Genomic DNA, 15,535 nt, shown 5'->3' on the forward strand with positions numbered 1-15,535 from the left:
TTGACGTTTTTTTAGTACTTCGTATTTTATAAATTCTGTTAGATGGAAGATTGCTGGGCAAATCAATAGCCTTTTCGGTTTGTTCCATAAGAATAATAGTGTATTTCGAACATGACCTGACTCAACTCTAGTGTCTGTGCGTGACAATGCAAGCCACATGTGCATGCATTTAAACATAAATATAGTACGTGTGCACAGGTAATACCATCACGCCTGTATTTGCACAAACTGTGGAGAAATTTATCTTGTTTCGTAACAATCTAAGAAATTAATAAAAACAGACAACTGCATAAATTAAAGTAATGCAATCAATTCTGTCAACACACTATCTAGAATTGGGCAAGAAGTACAGAAGCCATCGATCTGTGTGGAGTCTTAATATAACTAAGTGGAGGTTAAGAAAAGTGGTCCGCTTGGAATACGAAATAGAGAGAAAAGGAATGGGGAAAGTGGCTGCCCTGAGAACGGCCTGACGACTTGCAGAGACCACACCTGTTAGGAAGCAAAAGAGATCCGTCCACTAAATGACGAGGAAGGCAACAAGAGAAAGCTGATGCTTAAGTCTAATGGTACTAATTATTTGTCTCCTAATTCGGTTTTGTCTGTGCATCCCATTCCGCTCTGCTCCGTTCTTTTATTTTTTTCAAGACGAGACGAAGAGGCCAGTAAACTGTGCAGGTATAGGCGTGAGTCATCTGTACAGTGACTCACGCATACCACAGTAGGCCTACGTACTGTTTAATGTGTCAGCCAAATCTATGTCTGTCACATGATTTTGTACGTAAACATTTCGAAAAAAACACCAAGTAACTGCTGTATATATATATATATATATATATATATATATATATATATATATATATATATATATATGTATATATATATATGTGTGTGTGTGTGTGTGTGTGTGTGTGTTTGTCTGATAGCAGATGTTCCTGAAAGAGAACAAATATCTGGCGTAGTGATCCAGTTAACCCTAAACTGCATGAGTGTTTTATTCAATTTTAAAAGGAGAAGAGACGACGTGGAGCCTCGACTGCTTGGGGTACAATGTCTAAAATAAACCAAATGGTATTCACTCTACTCTGACAGAACACTCAATCATTTTCCATTTTAACCTAGTTTATAAAATGTGCGTGTGTGCAACATGAATGATATATATGAGAATCATGACAAGGTACTCTATGATGAGCTTAAAATACTCACTAAAAATATTTCACATAGTGATTGTACGTCCTTTACATTAGTAAAGTGTTTCCAGAAGGCACGAGAGAGCTAGAATATCATCAATTTACTTCAACATCAGACACCATAATATCTGATGAATGTTTTCATTAGATTGGCTTTAGTTTAAAATATTTGCTATCAAATTGTTTATCCTCTTTTTGTTTTAAAATTTTTAGATGAAAAAAATCGAATTAATATTGCAGGTCTATGCAATGACTATCATAAGAGCTTCACAAAGTGCATGGCTAATGTAATGAACAAGTATCAGAGTTTGCCCCTGCGATGAAATGGACACCCACAGATGAGGTGGTGCGATATACCAGCCAAGTGCAATCATTAATGTCGAGGACCGTAGACCTAGGGTTAACAGTTCCTGATGAGCAGTGTACATGGACTCTAATCGTGTTAGGTTTATTCTAAGTAAGTTGATGCTGTTAGCTAAGTTGCACCATCAAAAGATACTTGGTGAATAGAGGACAATGAATAACAATACCGCCGACTTTCAAATTTCAAATAACTGGTTGAATCGAAACGACGGTAACCAGTGAAATACCCTCAAGGAAAAGGACACGCCTTCATCAAGACCCAGACATCGGAACATGAAACCTATATAACAAGGAGGACGACAAACAAGAGATGCTCAGACAATCAGACTAACTTAAGACTGACAGTCAACAACGAATATATCTGGACGCCGACCCTCTGAGCCTGGTATGCTGTAGCGGCGGACCACGACGGGCAACCGCGAATTGTGAAGTCCCAGAAGTTAGTCAAGATGTTTCAGGTATCCTGTACTGAAGAATTCCGCTGTAAAAGCCAAATATACTCCGGTACCCACATCATGTTTGAATTATCCTTCCCTCATTATTAAGATGAATACCGCTAGCCCGCTACATGTAAACAGCAGGCGGGTATGCTTATTCATTGTCCTTTATTCACCATTCATCTCTGGGGTGTGGCTTGGTATATGTGCCTTTTGATGATAACCCTAAGGAAACTTTCTATAACAGCATCTCACTATGTGAAATAAACCTAACCGATCAGATTCCAAGCACCCAGCAGATCAGGAACTACCAACTCAGGCTCGATGGTCCTCGACAAAAAGGACGTACTGGGGCTGGTTTATCACACCACCTTCTTATCCATGGTGACCACTTCATCGTCAGGGGCAAACTTGAATAAGCTTCTTTGTTCTAGTATATTAACCATGCGCGTCGCTCTAATGAGGGTGACTGGCATAGGCCTATATGATGTTTATATTTTCGATAGAGAATCCATTATGAAAAGTCAAGAGGTAAAAAACGATAAAAAAATGAGATTAAAAGTTTGTTTCTCTTTTCGTGCGTATCTCTGACACCAACCAGATTCATACGTGACACAACGCAGTTTAGTCACTAGTACAGATTATAAATATATACATGTACTGTATGTATACACACATATATATATATATATATATATATATATATATATATATATATATATATATATATATATATATATATATATATATATATATATACTGTATGTGTGTAAAATGAGAGAAGGAGATACAAGAAAAAATGCTACAATCGGCTGGGCCCGGACCGGTTTCCTTTTAGTTTTCTAAGACATCTACAAGAGGATTGTATTTGTGTAGATCCAAACAGATATGCGTACACACACGAGCTCCATATTGTATGTATGTGTGTATAAAAATGACGAGCAGTCACAATATGAAAGCAAATGCTAGCATGGAAAAATCAGTCGTAAGTCGAGTACTGTAAACTTTCTTGTTTATTAACTTGTCTTTTTGCACCCTCAAGATACACCAATAAACAATATAAAGTGCTTGGCACTTGACTTCTGATAATTTATCTTCTCGAGGGCCTCACTTGTAGATATGGCTATGTCCATAAACACTTGGTCTACACGCTGCACATTTCCAAGTTTCTATGCGTATGGAAGAGGCATGGCAACGTACTGAAATATCTAATAATTTTGTTTCTCTTGTATTTTCAGAACTTTTTAACTTCTGGACTTTTTCTGTGACCATTCACATCAAAATTGTTCAGAGACATGCCTCACATTTTTCACCTCATGTTCTTCCGGGAATGTTACATTCCTTGGCTGACTGATCGGTGGTAACAATCATTTCAGACATCCATTACTTCCTGCACATAACTGTTGCTTTCTAAAATCAGGAGGATCCTGAACCTTTTGTCCATATCGACATTTTGGCATATGGAGCTAGATATAATAAATATATTATGTGCCGAACTCCTAACCATCAACCCTCTTCCCTCCTACAGATACAACTATACAGAATGGGATTCTATTTTAAATCTCTCTGTTACCCCTTTTTCCCTGTTTACTCCGCTTCAGTCTAAGTTCGTGTGAATAATAATACTAGTTTGGTATTAGAAAACGAAGAAAAACATTATCAGAAGATAAATTAAAGATGAGCTGCTTCAACTGAAAAGCGCGAAGTTTGTGAAATTAAGAAATACGTCGTTTCATCTCTCCCTCTCCCACTACACAACAAAACAGTACGGCCCTGAATGACAATCAACACGTAAGACTTAATTCCGCATTCAAACCTATGCTATGGAGACCTCCCGGCAACAAAAACGCAATATAGGCGACCTTACATCTCAAACTGTATGATGACTGTCATTGCAATGCTCTCCTGGGCGAGGGGTTTATGCGCGGGAGACTACGTTTGGTAACACCTTAAAAATACCAATCTTTTATGGGTTCAGTGCCAAGGTAGAATTATGTCTCGTTGTGCTAGTTCTTTTTTTTTTTTTTTTTTTTTTTGGTGGAGGGTGGGGGCATTTCATCATGACAAAATACACGTTTTTATTTTGCTTCGATTTCATGTTCTATCAAATTTCTCAATATAGTACAGTGGCTTTTTATGTCTCGATACAAAATGAGGATTGTTTGGGCTTCAGTTCACTATTTCATGAATTTTTTGGCCCAAGGCCGATGGGACGGCCATCCTAAAAATGCCCAGCCCAGTCATGACGAAAAAGGGAAACTGTATTTCAACCACGACAGAAGCGACAGAGCCGCCTCTTGAAAAAAAAAAATGAATTTATACGAATCACAGCAAAAGTTTATTCTCTGCACTTCACGCATGACCTGCCATGTATATCATCTCTAGAATTATTTCTTTTAGGAGCCTTTGGGACAATTTAAAAATTCTTAACTTAAAACCGATTTGTTTTTGTCGGTATCAGTACCTCTGGATGTAAACTGCATTTGTCAGTTAAAATGTAATTTTACGGCGTAAATTGCTTTCAGCATTTTCATGACTTCATTGTTAGCCTAATTTACGGCAAACACGAAAATATAGCTGCATACACGCAATACAAGATTATAATTTTTTTTTTTTTTTCTGGAACAGGAAATGGATGTACCAAGCAGAGGAGCAGAGTGAAAAAGCCACAGCCTGCATTCATGCTGCCCTTCTCAACGCGTACGAGACAAACTCTATTCGAACCCCAGGTATTTGTTCATCTTCCTGTTTACCTTTTGTACTTTTTTTTACTATTTGTTATGATTTGCTTTACATAATCTTCATAACAGTGAACGTGAAGATCAATATTTAAGGAATGGGAATAGCAAAGTAACTGTCACGTGATAAGGGAAGTCCTAACAACGAATTGGAAAATGAGGCAATTTTTGGACCTTCCTAAAAAAAAGAAAAAAAAGTTGTTTTACATAGTCCAATCGGAATACCGCCTAAGATACTAAAGAAAGAATTTTGATAAACCGCTACAGATGATACTCAATATATATTGGTGTATCTGAGGTAGTTCAGACGTCATCTCTCATATTTTATTTATGAAGCAGAACAATTACTGATAAAAATTTTCACATTACGGATGAGCCACAGGATGTGAATCCAAATCATTAAACGTTATAGGTTTTCTGTGCAGTGCGGGTGGCCAATAGCTATGGAGAGCCCGCATGCCTATCAAACCTATAGAGATAACGAATGCCAATTGATAAAAAGCCATAACTGAGTCAAAAACGGATTTCTGACCGCATGACTGACGAACGTTACGAGAAACTTCCGTGAACGTAACGCGTTTGTATGCTGTGTGAATAAATATAATTTAATTAGTTTCGGTTCATTTTTGGAACTGCTAATAATCTTTTTTTTTTTAACTTCATTCGCGGAGAAGCAAATGGTTCATAAGACGCTCAGTTGAAGTTACTTTATTAACACCTGCAGAGATATTCTTATCAGATGATAAAAAGACTGAAGTAATTCGATATTCATCCAAAGTTATATGGCTAATGCTAACACCCGACTATATGTACCATAATATCACACAAATGTTTATATATACATATATATACACACACACATATATATATGTGTATATATATATGTGTGTGTGTGTGTGTGTGTGTGTGTGTGTGTGTGTGTGTGTGTGTGTGTGGAAGTCGACCAGGTTAATCCCTTAACTTTCAGTTACATAACGTGTGCTCCTATTTCGCACTGGGAAGAAAGCCTACAGTCTACTACTACGGTTTTCTGTCAGTGCACATTTTCATTTGCACCTAAATCTTTTGCAGTGCGTCAAAAGATAAATATGCAAAAAGAGTAGCAATCATATCCTTACTTCTAACGCCTCGTAATGTTCTCACTGAACTTTGTTCGTCAGCATAATGGTTGGGAAGATGTTTTATAAGAGCACAGGCCCAGGGGAAGGACAACCTAATGTGAAGAAACCACGAACTGGAGAACAAATATATTCAGACGCTATATTTGTTATCCAATTTTTTTTGTTTTTTTGTTTTTTAAGTTTCAAAGGTAGATACTGATCTGTAACTATCAAGACAACCTAATGTCTTTTTCTAGCTTACGCCCATAAAAAAAAAACTGAAAAGGAAGGAGTAAAGAAGACTCATGAGAAAATATAAAGAAAATGCAAGGAAGGAAAGCAGCAAGGACAAGATTCAACCCCGAGGCGACAGACCAGCCTTTTAAACATCAAAATGACACAGAGGATGTTAGACAATGATAACGACCTAAGTGCCCAGTGACCCTCCGCTATCTGTCGTCACAAATTCGCGAAGACGAATCCTTTATCCTGCAATAAACAGATTCCAGGGGTCCTTCGGCATAATTCTGACCTTTACTTGTTAAAGCCGAGGCTCGGCCCTCAAGTGGCACTCGAGTCGGGTAGCGTGACGGTCGTGGGGGCGATAGGGTCGTTTCAAGGAGGGTACTAAATTGACATTGACCTCCCACAGTATCCAAACACTCCACGAGGAATTCCCAAGGTTCGGTGAAGGATTGGGATCTGCGCTTCAATTATTTTCTGCTCTTGTACGAAGACAGAAATAAGAAACGTTCTGATATATTGAGTGATTTTTAAAAACTACTTTTGTAGTTCATGACTAAATGTGAAAGAAAAGCTCGACTTCTTACATTATTATTATTATTATTATTATTATTATTATTATTATTATTATTATTATTATTATTATTATTATTGCTAATAGATTCACAATTTCGTGAAAAACAATCTGAGTAATAAAAATCCACAATTATATAGTAAATATATTACTATAGCAATATATTTACTATATAATTGTGGATTTTTATTACTCATTATTATTATTATTATTATATTATTATTACTGTTATTGAAATATATTTCTGTTGTAGTGCTGTTGTGGGATTATTATTATTATTATTATTATTATTATTATTATTATTATTATTATTATTATTATTATTATTATACAATAAGTAATTAACTTGTAAAACCATGCTTCAAAGGAAGGATAAACATTGTGTGAAAACAGACTAAAGAATCCATAAATAAACAATCATTAAAGGTCCAGGCACAAAAGCACGACACTTTCAACCAGTATAACAAAGAGAAAGACAAAACCTTGCGTTCGTTTCTTGATATTCTTATTCATTTCCGTCGATCTGGATAAAATCCAAATTTTGGAATTCTCTTTTTGCTTCTGCTTTTTTTTTTTATCGATTTTCGTGCTTTCCTCCGTACTTAACTAAAAAAAAAAAGGGGGGGGGAGTTTTGTTACAACCAATTCCCGTCTATCATGTAATTCTGCGTATTTTTTTTTTATATAAAACTTGAATTTAATTACACATATTACTCGTCTGGTTGTGAGAAACATTCTGTAGGCAATAGGAAAATGATGTGAATGAAATGTAATATATGGAAATAGAATTTAGGCCAAAGGCCCAACGCTGGGACCTATGATCGGGTCATTCAACGTTGAAACGGAAACTGAACGTAGAAAGGTTTGAAAGGTGTAACAGGAGGTAGACCTCACAGTTGCACTGTGAACCAATTGTCAGGAGAGGGTGGCTAGCAAGATGGAAGAAAGAGAATATGAATGGAGGTACAGTAATAGGAATGAACGGGTATGCAGCTAGGGGCCGAAGGGATGCTGCAAAGTAGTGCCTACAGTGCAGACGGCACTATCCCCCAAGGGGGGGGGAGATAATGTGACCTAACATCCTTCATAAAATAAATACACCATTTCTACCAGAATTTTCCCGACAAACAGACAGAGCGTTGTTTCAATCAGGAAGCATCCGAAAGAACATCATTACTCAGAGCTCAAGAGGACGCGAGTTTTTTTTTTTTTTTTTTTTTTTAATAAGGTCCTCAAGGGACATGTGAACATTAATCATCTTGCAAATCGGTTTTGAAGTGGCCTTTATTAAAAACGTCTTTACTGCAGAATCCATCAATCATTGTGGAGGACTCGTTGGCAAGCTGACACATGTCAAGATTCAATCATCATGATGGAAATTACTTCTTCCAACATTTCTATAAAAAAAGGATTCCTTAATAATTTGGCAGGCCGACTTTTAACACATATTTATTAAACTGTATAAGAAAAAAAATAGTTTTTGTCTAAAATACATTACTTGTTTTCTAGGTTTTGATCCTAAATACGGACAGGGATGAACAAAAAGTAAAATTTTCAATTGCCAGATACTTGGCAGCAGATATTATGTTATAAATTGCCCAATGAACTTTTAGACAAGTTAATGAGCGAATACAGTAACGGAGATCTCTCTCTCTCTCTCTCTCTCTCTCTCTCTCTCTCTCTCTCTCTCTCTCTCTCTCTCTCTCTCTGTCAAAAAATTGTTTCCAAAGTATTTCGTTTAACTTTACGAGCATAAATTTAGACACAGGTACTTAGGTGCGCTATTATACTTTTGTATTTATTTTATCTTTTTGCCAATATAAGTTCCATGTTGGGTGAAGCGTGTGCTTTTTCAATTGCAGCTGCCTGCAAAGTGACACTTCTTTCGCATGTCTTCATTCCGTTGTAACTCTGTTATAGTAGACCTGCTTCCATTGGTAACCGTTCATGCAGAAAAATGCAAATAAAAGCTTTATTGTGCAATCTGTTAGTAAAAAGGATTTTATCTAGAGAGAACGTTTTTTATGGCACGTAAAATCGGTGGACATTTTAGACTTATTCTCCGCAAAACCGTTCGGAGAATCTAAATCTATAAATTCACATTTCACGTAGGCAATGCCACAGTGTTTATACTGACCCCAAGCGAAGCCTTAAAATACTTCAGGTGATAAATGTGACAGAAATAGACACGAGCAGATCCCGCGTGATTACATGATAACATGATATATTACATGATGATAAAGCCTCACGGGGAGAGAATAACAGTAGTTGATAGATAAATGGAAACCAATTGGAAAAACACTCGACGACAAAAACTGAATATTTACGAAAACTGGCGACGAGTACAAAGTAATGTAACGCCAGCACGTGGAAAAAAAAAAGATTCGAAACTATGCAAATTGATGTCGAAAATGTTTCAGCAACAAGATCTCGTGCTTTGAGGAAAGAGCCGCACTTTTCAGACATAATATAGTTGATGATATTATTTGATACTATTTTCGATAATGGTAAATGTAGCCAGCTACTGCACTATTAACATGTTTAGCTTTATACTGCAAAGCATTAGCATGCTTATCTTACTACTGTAGTGTTTATATGTTTAAATATCCACTGTTTAGGATTAGCATTTCAAATTACTAATCTACAGTATTAATTAAACTTTAGCATCTTAGCTTCAATTGAAAAAGACAAAGCGAATACTAGTGACGATCATCAGCTTTGTCTTGCAACTCTAATTTCTGTAAAGTCGTACAAAAAGTCCCCATCTCCTCCATCTATTATCAACACAATTATCACTGTGGGTTTATACTGAACCTAAGATCAATTCAACGGATGTTAATACTGCTTCACACTATACAGCTCTCATATTTTTACCGCACAATTGCTCCTTTTTCCCTAGAAATAACCGCTTGCAAGGAAAAAAACGGTCTAATCTTATATATATATATATATATATATATATACACACACACACACACACACACACACACACACATATATATATATATTATATATATATATATATAACCACACACATATATATATATATATATATATATATATATATATAATATACACACACACATAATATATATATATATATATATATATATATATATATATATATATATATATATATATATATATATATATATATATATATATATATATATATATATATAGAGAGAGAGAGAGAGAGAGAGAGAGAGAGAGAGAGAGAGAGAGAGAGAGAGAGAGAGAGAGAGAGAGAGACGGAGGGTAGGTTCATCAAGGATTCACCATTTCATTTCCCCAACCCACATAATACTTGTCACTCCTAATGACTGCAAATGAATGATAACAAAAAATGACCAATGACAACCAGTTGCCGGTAACTGCAAATGACCAACATTAAATATTTGCGCTTAACAACAAACAGAAGACACAAAACTGACCAATGACAACAAATAACCACCGACTAACACTGACACAAAACAGCAGTGGAGTCTACCAAGAAGTAAAATCTGACTTAGCAGTTTGTAAATCAACTGAAAATCAGTTTGCAAATCAACTGAAAATCGAACCACTACTGAAAGCATGATAATCCGCCCTTTCCTCAACTTATAAATGTCAAAGCTGCCTAGTAATGTCCACATGACAAATTTTTATAAAATAAATGGAGGACTTTACTTACTGGGATAGGTGCCTTTATGGACATTTTCATCGTCGTCCTTGTACTTGGCGATTTTAGTCTCGTACGAGGAAGCATTTTCTCCTTGGGGATTTTGGCGAGCGTCGGCATTGGGGTGGTACCTGCCAAAAAAGTCAAATAAATGGTTAAAATTTGTTAAGAAAGGGAGGAGCTTGATGATGATGATGATTAAACAGAGGAAGGCGCTGGAAGTAGATGATGATTATCATCATTATTATGAGACCAACCAAAAGGGCTATGCTTTTCCTTACTAAACTTCCACATAATATTATGCAAAGTGAAGAAGATTTGCCTAATATTTACCAGAGCTTTACCTCCGTTGTCCTTAAAATCAGCTAATGCCTTACCATGCATTTTAAAATACATTAAACATTTCAATTATATATATTATATACATACATACATATATTATATATATATATATATATATATATATATATATATATATATATATATATATATATATATATATATATAAATTAGGAAAAACAATTCCTCAAATTAACTCTAAAAACTTAGGAATTCCGATTTGAGATACTTTCACAATTCTAATTTGTTGTTCTGACTATACTGTGATTTGTCTTAAAAATTACCTAAAATAATAACCAGAACACAAAAAAAGATGGATGATGCGAGGGACAAATAAAGAAACAGAACTGAGAAGGGTAAGAAAAGGTTTATAAATAAGAAGAGGGTTATGAAATACCATAACAACACGTGTGTAATTCTTTCTGAGATTTCAGTATCAACCTGGTCATCACTACAGAATCACTATACGACTTTTTTCTTAGAAGAGATTTACGGTTGTTTTCACCAGAAAATCTCTTGAGGACGAGGTTGCTTGCCCCATATCTTTTTCTAAACCAGATGCGACCCACTAACCACCAGGTCATTGGGTTACACCAAGTACATCATTTTCTACTCAAGTGTACGAGGGTACCATGGGTACACGGGCAGTAGTAATAAGTTCTGTAACCTCAACCACTGGCAACAGCGGCAGTTTTCTGTAATTTGCCCTTTATGGACAACTGCAGTAGTTTTCTTGTCTTTTCATTATTATTAGCAGTGATTTTCAGTACCCGTTTTCTTCAACTCTCTTAAATCAGTACTTCTCTATTACTTTTCCTTCACGAGCAGTAGCACTAGTAATCTATACCTTTCATTTTATTTTTTGTCACTTTCTCCTGGCTTCTTTGATGAGCGCTGGTCGATCTGTTCCTGAGGTGCTACAGTCACAGGATACCAAACGATGAACCAAAGGTCACGGGCACGGTCTAAAGAATATGTATTCTTAGACCTTGGTCATGAGGATGTGGTTCGAACCAGAGTAAGCGAGGCTTAGAGGAGGACGGTAAGAGAGAACGCCATTAGACAAATGGGAGAGATATACGATAAGATCGAGCAAAATGGAGCCTGGTAGTTAACTGGCAGCGAGTGATTCACAGAGACGATAGCGAGTGTGTAGGGGACAGGACAGAATAATGATGTAAACTTAAGAGGGGTAATGTTTATTTGAATACGCAGAAGTAACGGACTGGTAAACAGTAAAACGAATATCAAAGAAAGCACACTGGCCAAATATTGAAATATAATAAAACAAGAGGTAACAACACTCGCAAACTCCACTACATAAATTTTTTTTTTAATTATTATTATTAAATATATCACCTTGGCATAGACCAGCTTTCCCGGCTGGATCCTTAGAGAATGTATTCGACTGGTAGCATCCGTAACGTTTCACTGAAGAACCCCAACTTTAACATAACAGGTCAGATCGTCCGTTTTAAAACGCATTAAGCAAATTATCACAAGGGTTTTCAGTATACTTCACTTTTTATCTAGTATACGTATATATAAAAAAGGCTCCATGATCTCCATATTCTAGTCGTGAATGGTGCTCCATGACTGACGACATTCAGAGACTTCAAGATAATTTAATGCTGGTCACTTATCCCAGCTTAATTAACCGGATGGATCAAACCCAGATATCATGAAATAATCTTCGTTCTTCGTCTTACAGAAATAATTATGGGCAGATAATTATAGGCAGAATTAGACATTTATTGATAGAACATTATTTCGTGCCCATGTGTTCATCAGGGTGAGCTGCCCAAGTAGTTGATCTGCCCATGGAGGACGTGAAGGAATTCTTTATAGTCAAAGTTAGTTACGTAACGACCGGCATCCCATGGCCTCGAATTCCCATCTATTCCTGTCTATCTAGGGTCCACCCGACATGAACACCTTCGCAGTTTCTTCGTCTGTTCTAAATAGCAGACAGTCGTTTGTTCCCAAAGATCCTTTCGTTGTTTTCACCTCAGCTTTTGTCTTCGTACTCTTTCAACGTCTTCCATGTACTTGTGTGTCTGTGTTCTCGATTTATAGAACCTCATGAGTCTAACTGGTTGCTGCACTCTCAGGTATCAACGTCATAATTAACGAAGAAAGCTATTTCGTTCTGTGATATAATCGGTACTGTTAACGCATCATCCTTACGAAATATAACAATCGACACTGTCCATATGTCATTTATACTATTTTCCTAAATCATAAATCAAACAGAATAACTAAACAATCCACTAACAAAAAAAAATTCATAAGCAAGATTGGTAATATTCTTATGGCCATAACATAATAACAGTAAATAATAATCGTATCTTCTTATTATCTTGGGCTACTTGTGGTGTCTTTTGTCTAGGGATAAGCTAACAGTGGCTATATCTACTTAGTTGTCCTTTGTACTCTTAAGCTCTCATGAGTCTAAACCCTTATTTGACTCTCAGCAGCTGTCACTGTTACAACGGCCACACCCTGGTAAACCATCAAGGCAGATGGAGTAAACCAAGTAGAGGTTAACGGTGAGGATATTTTCCTCTCTCTCTCTCTCTCTCTCTCTCTCTCTCTCTCTCTCTCTCTCTCTCTCAAGTTACGCCACCTTATTGGGAGAACATCAAAAGCAGATAGAGAGAGAGAGGAAAATATCCTTACAGTTAAACTATACATGGTTTCTTTAATCAAAAGCAGATAAAATAAACCAAGAATAGGTTAATTGTAAGGAAATTTACCTCCCCCTCTCTCTCTCTCTCTCTCTCTCTCTCTCTCTCTCTCTCTCTCTCTCTCTCTCTCTCTCAGACAATGGTATTGCAAAATGGTGGCAACGTGTCCGGTGCAGAAGTTGCACAATAGGCCTCTAAAATTTAATGAACTTACAAGCCTTCACTCGGGTGAAAGCTGTAGGGAGTCCCACAATTCAATTAGTTTTGAAAAATACGATTCTAAATTCAAAGAGCAAAATAAATGCAATTTTAATGTGCACGCACTTCATCCTCATGAAAAGTCTAACGTGTGTAGTTTACTTTTGGATGATCACAGCATTGACTGGTGAGCTCTAGCTGAGAGGCAAGAAGAATTGGAAACAATAAAATGCAGACTGATAGTTATAAATAATTGTTGTCGTTTCCGGTTAACGAATAAACCAATAAATCAGTGAGCTGAGGTACCACCTGTAGATGGAAGAATCGTGTGTTTATAATTAAAATCGACTTGTGGTTGAATCAGTAAATCTGACGTTGTTCAGAAAATTTTTTCCATACCAATTTTCAAGAGGAGACAGCATAAATACCAAGGAGGAACGCATTGACTTTTCCTACAGAGACAAATGCCAAACCGGGAAATCATAATGAAGGATTTACAGAATGCATTTGTTATCGTTGTACTGGGCAGCTGAATGACAACGTTTGCTCCGTGTTCGGTGGACACTAAACTCGCCGAACTCAAAAACACAAAAAACCACACCTGGACGTCTCCGTGTGGTTTGGAGAGCGACAAAAGTAACCAAACAGCCTTAAATCTCAGGAAAAATTCACCGTCAGCTACCAGAACACGGAGACGTGCTGACAGAAGGAGAAATCACCAACTTTTGCCAGAAATTTATCATCTTAGTGTAACAAGGATAACAAGTGATATAATGGCATGAAGGGAATTTCATTCGAGAGTTTTCGCATGTACTCAGTGCCCTCCAGACCTTGTTAGATGATGATGATGATGATGGTGAAACGAAAATTAATATTAATGACAGTAGAAAGTAAAGGAACTGCATATGGTGAATCACGCAGCACACACGAGCATAACAGAATTAGGAGAACGCCATGAATAACGCATGAAACATCACAAACTGAAGTATAAAAAAACCTGAAATAACAATACAAATGAGTACAAAATGAAGGGGTGAAATTAAGGTCAAGAGAAAAATTCGCACAGCTTTGCCGATGAAATAGGGGAAAAAGTATGTCTCAGGAACATACACAATGGAAGTGAGTAGAGGGCTTTCATACAATCCTGAGCATATCAACACCAACAGTTGAAGATATGCTGTGCACATCTTGAAACTAATGGCAGAATGGCTGGAGAAATAAATCGGCAGAAGAATTCTATGGTCCCATAGAAGGAAGCACAGCTACTGCTATCCTGATTTTGTCCACTTTCTCTCAAAACATTAAACATCCCCAATGAATCGAAGAAAGAATATGTAATCTTTAAATACCAAGAAATATTATCTCTTGAAATGTCAACAGATAAATTCCAAAAATATGGTATTTTGTACAGAAAACCCAGTTGGGTACCCCAAGGACAAACAGGTCGTGAGTGACCGAGGAAAATGGGAAGGATGACATTAGGATATGTGGCACGTGACACAACTCGCACGAGTTGACTAAGGCCTTGTGTGTCCTTTCGTGCGAAGAATTATGATGATTTTATGCATGCAACGATTGGGAAGAACGAGGTATTCTGCCATAAAGAAGTCAGCTAGTCCGACAATATCACTGACACCGCTCCACTGCCATCCACTCCTAGTTCCCCTCACGCAACCCCCTCCCCACTCTCTCTCTCTCTCTCTCTCTCTCTCTCTCTCTCTCTCTCTCTCTCACAGATACACAAGAGCCCGCTATCCTACCTTCAGCATTCAGTCACGTCGCAAAATTACCTCAAAATTATACTGGCAACGAGAGGTTAATGGATAAGATGGAACTGATTCACCGCTTCAAAATTTTCTCAAGACGTAGATTTCGGGAGAAAGCAGATCCAATGACTCTGCACTTCTCCACAGCGTCATCCTTGTTAGAGCAGACAACAAATCTGCGTATTCATTCTGGCTGATGACGTCGTTCTGCGTCTCCCAAGAATGTAAATAAGCAAGGT

The 15,535-nt window shown here is 36.9% G+C and overlaps 2 protein-coding genes across 5 annotated transcripts in view; one reads left to right on the forward strand and one right to left on the reverse strand.

Moving 5' to 3' along the window:
• Positions 1–15,535, reverse strand: part of Rh50 (Rhesus blood group-associated glycoprotein Rh50) — a 55,092-nt gene that overhangs the window by 13,989 nt on the left and 25,568 nt on the right. For all 4 annotated transcript variants that reach the window (XM_067087056.1, XM_067087054.1, XM_067087057.1 and 1 more), the window contains exon 2: positions 10,319–10,437. In XM_067087056.1, the coding sequence (XP_066943157.1) occupies positions 10,319–10,437 (119 nt within the window). The remainder of the gene's footprint in view (positions 1–10,318; positions 10,438–15,535) is intronic.
• Positions 1–15,535, forward strand: part of LOC136828815 (centrosomal protein of 135 kDa-like) — a 317,906-nt gene that overhangs the window by 3,003 nt on the left and 299,368 nt on the right. The window contains exon 2 of the mRNA XM_067087050.1: positions 4,619–4,719. The gene's annotated coding sequence lies outside the window, so the exon portion shown is untranslated. The remainder of the gene's footprint in view (positions 1–4,618; positions 4,720–15,535) is intronic.

The sequence above is a fragment of the Macrobrachium rosenbergii genome, chromosome 43 (assembly GCF_040412425.1).
Source record: "Macrobrachium rosenbergii isolate ZJJX-2024 chromosome 43, ASM4041242v1, whole genome shotgun sequence".
Taxonomy (NCBI): Eukaryota; Metazoa; Arthropoda; class Malacostraca; order Decapoda; family Palaemonidae; genus Macrobrachium; species Macrobrachium rosenbergii.